Source organism: Euprymna scolopes, chromosome 36 (assembly GCF_053919585.1).
Source record: "Euprymna scolopes isolate OS-2025 chromosome 36, ASM5391958v1, whole genome shotgun sequence".
NCBI lineage: Eukaryota > Metazoa > Mollusca > Cephalopoda > Sepiida > Sepiolidae > Euprymna > Euprymna scolopes.
Genome location: NC_136517.1, coordinates 64,561,943 through 64,571,766, shown reverse-complemented (window position 1 = coordinate 64,571,766; position 9,824 = coordinate 64,561,943). Strand labels below are relative to the sequence as shown.

Genomic DNA, 9,824 nt, shown 5'->3' with positions numbered 1-9,824 from the left:
GACCAGCAAAAAAAAAAAATAATAGTCGCTCCCTTAGTCCCCCACCCCACCCCGCACGTAACATCTTTTATTTAATGACGTTGCCGTAAATAAACGATTATTTGTCACATTTACAAACATCTATTTATTTATTTTGAAAAAAAGTTTTACTTTTTAATATTAAAAGAAAAATGGGTACTCATGCAGAGGGATCCATGCTGAAATAATAACGTTATTATTTAAAAAGCTATTCTTAATATGGGGAGGGGATGGTGTTTTGTACCTATTCTGTACTTTAACCTTGCAGTTGAATAAAAAAAAAAAAACACGATTTAAAAAATAGCGCGGATCACTCTCTGCATTAGCACCGAAAAATGTTACTAAACATTTATTAATAATTTCTCACTTTTACAAACATTTGATTTTAAATTTCTTTTTAAATGACGACTTTTATCGACTTTTTTTTTTTAAATATCCCCCACCCCCAAATGGTGTTTATTCCGAAATCCGTTGTTAACGTGGAGAGGTTGAGGGTGTTTATTCTGACACTTTTAACATTTGTGGAGGTGGACCTAATGTAAATAAATAAACAAATAAATAAATTAAAAAAAAACTAAATCATTTACTGATAACTTCTCACTTTTACAAATATTTTTTAATTTACATGCGCAGATGAACAAATTGTTGAATAATGCGAAAACAAAACGTTTTTGTAATAAACTTCGGGATCATTTTTTGGGTAAATATTTACATTTAGGTCCACCTCCACAATTTTCATTTTTAAATGACGACTTTTATTGATAAATAAATCTACTTCTCTGCCACGGGCACTGAACCCTTCCTTTTTTTTTAATAGTATTTTCGGGTGGGTATGCTGACAACAAATATCAGTTAAATTTTGCAAATAATCCCCCCCCCTCCAAAAGTGGTGTTTATTCCGGAAGCTGTTCTTAAGATGAGGAGGTTGGGGGGGGGGGTGATTATAAGGTGGACCTAATCTAAAAAAAAAAAAAAGAAAAGTTTTTTATGGGCACATAAGCAACTATTTTTTTTATTAACTTTTTTTTTTACTTTTTTATTTAAAAATTATTAAATTTCAAAAAAATTTCAATAAGGAATAATATATATATATATACCAATCGGTACGGACCCGACTATGGAAGATCAGATAATAAATAAATGTGGATTTATAAGATCAAAGAATCCAACATTGATCGCCCTTCGGGGCCCGTGGTGCAGTTGATAGAGACGTTGAATCTCTACGGTTCCAGATGAACATTGTCTGAAGATAGCGGTTTCAATCCCACCCAAAGCGTGCCAGAGGTAATTGGTCAAAAATGTGGTGAGACGACAACAACTACGGATGGCAGTGATGGCTGAGAATGCAGTTAGGAGATTCGAAGTTCCTATCCGTCGCGGTTACCACCTGACGAAGGCCAGAGGAAGTTGGCCGAAACGTTGTGCACCAATAAAAAGATAAGATGAGACTAATAGTCCGAAATAAAATAAAATTTACCTGCGACCTTGCTTGCCAAGTAGAAGAATTATTTATTCTACTTTAAAACATTCAATTTTTCAAAAATCTCATGTTCGATATCTCCAAAACATCCAATATGGGGAAAAATATTGCAAAAATGCAAACTTATTGTTTAGGATGAATGCACAATGGTATGCAAAAAAATCACTTGAGGCTCTTGGTCGATCCTGGCAAGATTTGCGTGGCAATGTCAGACCATTTGGGAATGCAGTAATATTGCTTGCAGGAGATTTCAGACAAATGTTACCTGTTATTCTTCAATCAACACCAGCAGATGAAATAAATGCTTGCCTCAAATACTCTACTTTTTTGTTCCATGTGAAGACATTAAACTTAACTCAAAATATGCATATCCAGTTGCAGACTGTTCGATCCGCACAAAAACTTTGCATCACTTGTGGGAAATTGGGTACGAAAAAGTGCCAGCTGATCAGAGTTAAGGGCAAAATTCTTTGACTTTTAACTTCTGTAATTTCTGTAATTTTATTTCATCAAAAGAATAGTTAGTTTAAAAGGTTTTTGCAGATGTTCAAATTATAAGAATTCCATTTGACTGAGTGAATGAGCTATTCTTGCAGGTCAATACAAAGATGCCCATGAACTTAACGCTATTATTCAATGTAAAATTCCAAGTGAGGTAGTCAAATACAAATCCATCGACACTGTTGTGAAAGCAGATAAAGTGGTTAATTATCCAACAGCTATATTTGCTAGGGATGCCACTGCATGTGTTGCAACTGAAATTTGGTGTACTAATTATCATGTTGTGAAATATAAACCAATCCAAGCTTTGCAATGGCACATAGCTTGCAGTAAAAAAAATTAACAAACAATATCATAGAAACAACAATCTTAACAGGACCTTTCACAGTTTAATATATCTTCATTCCATGCATTCCTATGATTCCACCGAATACATTATTACACTTTAGGAAATTGCACTTTCCAATTTTATTGTCATTTGCAATAACCATCAACAAAGCACAGGGAACAATCTTTACAATTGTGGGCCTTACAGTTACACACTGACTGTTTTTTCACATGGACAATTTATGTTACGTATTCAAGAGTCACCAAACCGGAAAATCTCTATATCAGCTAAGAAAATGGAACGACAAAAACTGTGTACCCATGCAAAATGGAAAATTAAACCTAATTGTCGATTTCGGGGTGAAAAAGTTAACGTTTCTCTCTCTCTCTCTCTCTCTCTCTCTCTCTCTCTCTCTCTCTCTCTCTCTCTCTCTCTCTCTCACTTCGTCTTCCTTACTCTAAAAAAGAAAATGGCGTCTGGCTGGTTTTTTTTTTTGTAAAAACTTCGATTGTTAATATTTTTTGTAAGCATATTTTTTTTTTTACTTCACATTTTTGGCTTGTTATTTTTCGTTTAACTATCGTATCTATTTTTAATGTGCCAATAACTTTGGTAACGTTGTCATAGCATAGAAGTTCATAGTTTAGCTTGTGTGAGGATTAAATTTTTTTTTACCGATAACAACAATGTTTTTTAAATTCAGACTGCCATTACAGCTTGCTGACATCAAGATCACGTGACATGTATCAGCGGGTTTTAAATACAAGTTGACCCAAAATAAACGGCCCCGTGTATACTTTATGTAGAAGAGTTGGCGCCCGTATTTTTTGGGGCAGTTATAAATCGATTTAAAAATATGTAATGTTTAACATTAAAATGTCACTTTATTGGGACCCCCCTGCAGAAAATCGATCAGTTGACGCACTTCTGATGGTCCTTTTGGACCAATTTTTCGATATGTCGTCCGGAGAGTGGGGCTTTAATATGAGACCAAGTTTGTGAATTTTTGTTCCGTCAGTCAAAAGTTTTTAGCAGACACACAAACATACATACATACATACATACATACATACATACATACATACATAAATACATACATACATACATTTTCGCTTTTATATATATAGATAGATTAGGTTGTTCGCTTCCATTAGCCATTTGAATGAAAAATGCTTGATATACTTCAGTAAGTAGGTCGACCGCAGCGGTCAAGTTTTGTGGGAGGGGTACAGCTACAGGGAACAGTTGGTTAAAGGGGAAGAGAGGGAATGAGGGGAAAAGAGAGGGAGCGAATTGAACATTTTTTTTGTATGCAAAGGGTGGTTGTGGTGGTGAGTGTTGGAAGAGGCGATGATAGATATAAACAATTAGAACTTAGATGTATGGATATAAGGAAATTTTGATAAAACTTAGATGAATTCTAAAAGATGGTATTAATTAAATTAAATATAGGTTGACATTAAAAAGTCTAATTTATTAGAGCAAAAGTGTAAAAGTAACGGTGATCTTTCAGAGCATATCATTCTCTTTATTACACTGATTTTATAAATCTATATCTCTTTCAGTCGTATGTTTTGATGGTCATGTCTTCTTCATGCTGATAAGCAAATGTGTCACTTATTTCTTGTCCCTCTACATTGCCCATAAGATATCTTAGTTTGACTTCGTCATCAACGTAAGGCATGAGACCTTCAAAGCCTGACTTGTCAAATAAATCTGTCGATTGATTTGGTAAGGTTTGCACTAGACCAATATATTGTTGGAGGTATTTGAGATGATGCTGTCATGCTAAATCTTATATCATGCTATAAAGATAATTTTTCTTAATGACTACATACGTCTTCGTTCGTTTTTTAAGTCCTTGTGGAGCAAAATCAAATGTCACGGATAATTTATTATTCAAATTCCTTTCATTTTTGGTATAATTATGTACTTAAAAATTCCATTTATGACACCATGTTATATTATTGCGTTGATTGCGAAAATAAATGGATAAGACGAGGGCTAGGTAAACACTTTCGAGACTCCATTGTAGTAAACGATACTAAGGTTAACAAATCTTAACTTCAGAGTTAAAACAATGGAACATAAATATCACAACATTGATAATCTGTGAAGATTTCTGGGATTAGAGTTATTTCTTTAAAGAAGTCCCTTAGAAGCATGAAGTTCCCCTCATTTTTTAACTCGATTTTAATGTTAATTCGTCACCAACGCACACAATAGTAACACAATAACCTCGTGACTGTAAACGACACTGTTCTCTCCTCTCACTCAAGCTTGCTTTTTATGCAGTTTTTCACGTTGTCTCATTTGTATGTGTGCCCTCTGTTTTCTTGTGATCTCGCGAGACCACAGTTTATAAAACACCAGGTACCATCTTTTTTTCTCTTTTCCCACCCAACACTTCCCTGCGGCAAGTCCACCCTTCCTCCGTCACACCACTGCTCGCACGCACATCCACGCAATGCACAAATACGCCGACGCTTGCTACTCTGGTGAGTATTACACTCCCCCCTGATGTGATGATCACACAGAGTGTACTGTAGGGTTGGTCTCCTAGTCTGCTTACTTCTGCGAAAGGGCACATTCATAGATTCTGGCTCTGGTTCTAGTTCTGATTCAGGTTCTGGTTCTGGTTTCGGGTCTGGTTCTGATTCTGTTTCCAACGCATCAGATGAACTATAATCATGACTTTCTGATCTGTTGATTTCGTTCATCAGTAGCTCATCACTTGAGGATTCATTGCTCTCCTCTGTAGTTGTATGATGCACCTCAGAATCTGGGCGAAGATCGTGCACATGGCGCAGGGTTCCGTCAACTAGGACCGACTGCTGGCTGATCACCCCAGAGATTCGTCCTCGCGTGAATTTGGTGGTGCACCGGTTTCCAGGTAGTCTCACCCAAACTGGACCACCTACCTCATATTTGGCATGTCTTTTCTGGTTGACTGGCTGTGCAGCATCAATTCCCTTTAGTCTAACACGATATGTGTACATGGCATTGGCCAGCGCTGTTGTAGGTAATTTCTCATTCTTTGGCGTAACGTTATACCAATATGTGGCCTCTGTAATGGTACATTGCTTTCTGGCAGCAATTCTCTTAATGCTACGATGGCTCCTCTCAGTGATGCCATTTCCTGATGGCACATGAGCGCATCGCAGTCGTAGTTGGACGCCCCATTCATCTAACAGCTACCAAACTTGTTGGCTGCAAAAAGCAGCATCATTATCCGTCAAGATCTCTTCCGGTGCACCCCACTCAAAAAAGATGGATGACAAGATGCGAACAACACTTGCCGAGTCCTGTCTAATCATGTGTCGCCATACCGCAAAAAGTGTGGGTCCACAATCGATAAGAGTTAGAAACTAATGGGTAATGTCCATCGCCACCCACTGCCACAACTTCTTAATGTCCAATCATCCTTTTCGCCATTGCTCTGGTGCAGGATCAATAGACTGACATACCTCAGTGCCTGACAATCTGCCTGATATCTGCCTTTGTCACTGCTGGGTCCACACGCCTCCCAAAATATGCTGTTCTCTTGACACTTGGATGTCCGCTCTGTGCATGAATCTTCTGTATTTGACATGGGCTAATCGCACCAATTGAAACTGCGTGAGATCGAGCAGTGTGCTTCACACCCATCTTCACGGCTCTATACCATCTGTGAGGTACACGGGTTAGTTGGTCGGCACGATTACAATGTGATGTTACCAGCGTTACCCCCCACTGATAGTCCAAAATCGGAGACCAGACTCTTCAGCATGTCTAGCCTTCACTGGATCAACATCTCACTGGCTGCCTTAGTGCGAATTCTTGTCTGTACTGAAAGCGTGTCAGACACCCAGTGGTAGACGCAGAGAGAATCCGTGTACAAGTGCAGTTTCTTCGATTGCAGTGCGAGATGTATTCCTTTTACAACAGTGTCCAGCTCTGCTAAGTTGATGTACTGAGCATCACTCATGAGTCGCAGCCAACATGCATCTTCAAACACATTCCCTCCTTGCTCTAATGCGAGTCCCAATGCCAATGAACTAGCGTCGACCCACACATTTACGTAGTCTGCATCAACACACCATTTTCCACGGGCAGGGTCTTCCTTGTTGACTCTCTCCAGGGTCTCAGTTACCATCAGAGTTAGAAGTTCAAGCACCTCGTTCCAACCTGTGGTTACCAAATTTGCTCTGCGTTTGATGACACCCACAGCTACACAGAGCCAGCCACAAGCTGCTAAGTGTTGAACAAGTTTCCACCATGAAAAACGGTCAATGTCAGGGATGCCTTGAATCCCACTGTCACACCTCCATCGTAGGGTGCCATCTTCCTCACAGACGTCTAATCCCAATATGCGCAGTCCATCCCTCAGACGTTCAGGATTCTTGCACTGCAAATCAAACTGAGCCAATTTTTCCCTGACACACGATGCAGATTTTATGTCTTCATTGATGTAGACATCGTCAATGTAGGCTGGTGTTGCGTCCTCAATGTTTTTTTCTTGAGACAACACCGCATTCACAATGGTCTTTATGATCTGCGGTGCCACATTAAGACCAAAGCCAAGTCGTGTAAGGAGTAGGGCATGTCCAGGACCTTGTTTCCAACATAGGATGTCATTCTCTTTCCAGACCTGCAGACCAAGCACCCATGCACCATCCCTTTCCAGTTCCTTACTGAGAAGACCAAAGTTGCAGAGATGCTCCTTCACATGCACCACAACCATAATTTCCTCATCCACGTACACATCATCAATATATGCAGATGTTTCCTTGCCAATCGTCAGAACCGGGACCCTCATCTTGTCCCACGTATCACAGTATGCCTTGCACATGAGTCTGCGTGCACCCAGCGTCTATTAATACAAATCACTCATGCCCATTGATATGCACACTCACCACCAGCAGCACCTTGTTTAGCAGCGATCTGGAGAGAACCCTAACCCACTATAGCTTACTCCCCTTGCCCTTGCTGTGTTTACATTTTTGTGAGTGTTCTGTATGTGCAAGCAAAGACAGAAAAGACATTATGTATATAATTTTTTTTACTTGTGCACGTTTGGTCTAGTAATTAAGGTTATCAGTATTTAAATGCCTGTTTATGAGCGGTTAAGATGTTTGTATTTCTTTTTGTTTTAAACACTAGTATCTCATCTGGTGAGCGACGCAATTTCGTAAACTTTTAGAAGTGTTTGTTTATGTAGGAAATAGTTTCATTCTAGAATATGAGAATGTGAGGTCTCAGTCAATCATAATAGGTGGAACATGGCTAGAGAGCCGTTATTATTTAGGATTCGAAAATCAGAAAGAATATGTTATATCTTAGCCAGTTGCGGAGGGTGTAATCACATTGTTGAAAAATGTAGAATTGGACTCAGTGACAACTGGTAGTAGTGTTAGGACTTAATATCTAGAAAGAAAATTAGGGACTCCTTCAAGATATTGCCATTGTGATGGTGGAGCTCGTTGGCGGGAATGTAGCATTTTAATATTACGGCTGAATGTGTCTATTATGGTTGTCGAAAGCTACATATTATAGTGGCTAATAGGCTAGATGTATTAAATTTGTATGTGGCATCTGTTGTTGCAAACGTACAATACTTTGGTACAGAGGGGAATTTCTGCAGTCAAATTAATATATAGGAAGTTAACAAGCATTATTCTTCAAATCGATTTTCTTTTTTGCAGGTTGTTCTGAGAAATTTGATGTGTACAAACCAAATGCCAATGGAGAATGGCCTTCAGAGGCTCGCAACATCACATTTAATATATCTATTCCAAATGAAAGACTTCTTCTGACTGTCACATGGATAGCAAGTATGTTTTATTTTTTGCTATTTTTTTCTAGCTTTGAATGATAAATTCAGTTTGCCGTTATATAATAAATCCACTAATTTCAATAAAACCTGTTAAAATAACTGCTGCTTTATATATCACTTAAATCTGAACGGATTTCAACATTTAAAAATATTGAACATTTATACATAATGACGTCATCCATAAAGTGTAATGTAAACGTTTTTCTAAAATGTTCTCACAATTTTGGTGAATCGAATACGAAAATAAACAAAGCGATGATAAACGTTGTTCTTGATAAGAATAATGTATTGCTAAACAAATATGGTGGATTCAGATTTCAATGACTCGTATCTGAGTATTCAGGTAATCTGGCAAAAGTTCCCTTATTTGCTCTGCAATTCTGATCCAAAGAAACTAAAAATGGAGTAACTCATTGAGCTTTAGTAGATATTTCCTTTTATTTTAATTGTGACTCTATTATAAACTGATGCTTTTAGGTTTGTTGTTGTTTGAGAGAAATTAATCTTTTTAATTCTTTTGTATATGCAGATACCACAAATATGAATGGATTCAAAATTATCTTGAAATCAATTTACATGTCGGATATTTGTATAATATATGACTACACTGATACAGTTAAAACCTATCCTCCTGGTCTGGTAGGTTATTTTTCTTTATTCTGTAAATGTTTCTGGAGTTATCAATTCTCTGGGGGAAAACAATAAAATTTGTCCCTTCTCAAAGGGAACGAACCTCCTTTTAATTTTTATCAGTTAAAACATTGTCTTACAACATTTTATCTGTAATGTAAAAAGTGCAAGAAATTTTTTTTAATCAGAGGATTTTTATAAATATATATTGTTTAGAAATTCATCTTTAAAATGCATAAAACTAAATGATTGTCGGTATGATAAATGTAATTTATTTTATTGTTATAAATAAATAAGCCTCTTAAAGAATAAATTTCTTTGAATAATAATAATTATAATAATAATTATAATAATTATTATAATAATACATATGATAATTATAATAAAAATTATAATAATTATAATAATAATTATAATAATAATTATAATAATAAATATAATAATTATAATAATAATTATTATATTTATAATAATAATTATAATAATAAATATAATAGTTATAATAATAATTATAATAATAATTATAATAATAAATATAATAATAAATATAATAATTATAATAATAATTATAATAATACATATGATAATTATAATAATAATTATAATAATAAATATAAATATAATAATAAATATAATAATAAATATAATAATAATTATAATAATAATTATGATAATAATTATAATAATAAATATGATAATTATAATAATAAATATAACAATTATGATAATAATTATGATAATAATTATAATAATAATTATAATAATAAATATGATGATTATAATAATAATTATAATAATAAATATAATAATTATAATAATAATAATAATTACAATAATAAATATAATAATTATAATAATTATAATAATAATTATAATAATTACAATAATAATTATAATAATAAATATAATAATAAATATAATAATTATAATAATAATTATAATAATTATAATAATAATTATAATAATAAATATAATAATTATAATATAATTATAATAATAAATATGATAATTATAATAATAATTATAATAATAAATATAATAATAAATATAAT

General features: G+C 34.8%; 1 protein-coding gene across 1 annotated transcript in view; it reads left to right on the top strand.

Moving 5' to 3' along the window:
• LOC145260552 (uncharacterized) overlaps nt 1-9,824 on the top strand; it is a 227,956-nt gene that overhangs the window by 66,776 nt on the left and 151,356 nt on the right. Inside the window, exons 4-5 of the mRNA XM_080118788.1 lie at nt 8,012-8,140; nt 8,672-8,781. Of these exons, the coding sequence (XP_079974914.1) occupies nt 8,012-8,140; nt 8,672-8,781 (239 nt within the window). The remainder of the gene's footprint in view (nt 1-8,011; nt 8,141-8,671; nt 8,782-9,824) is intronic.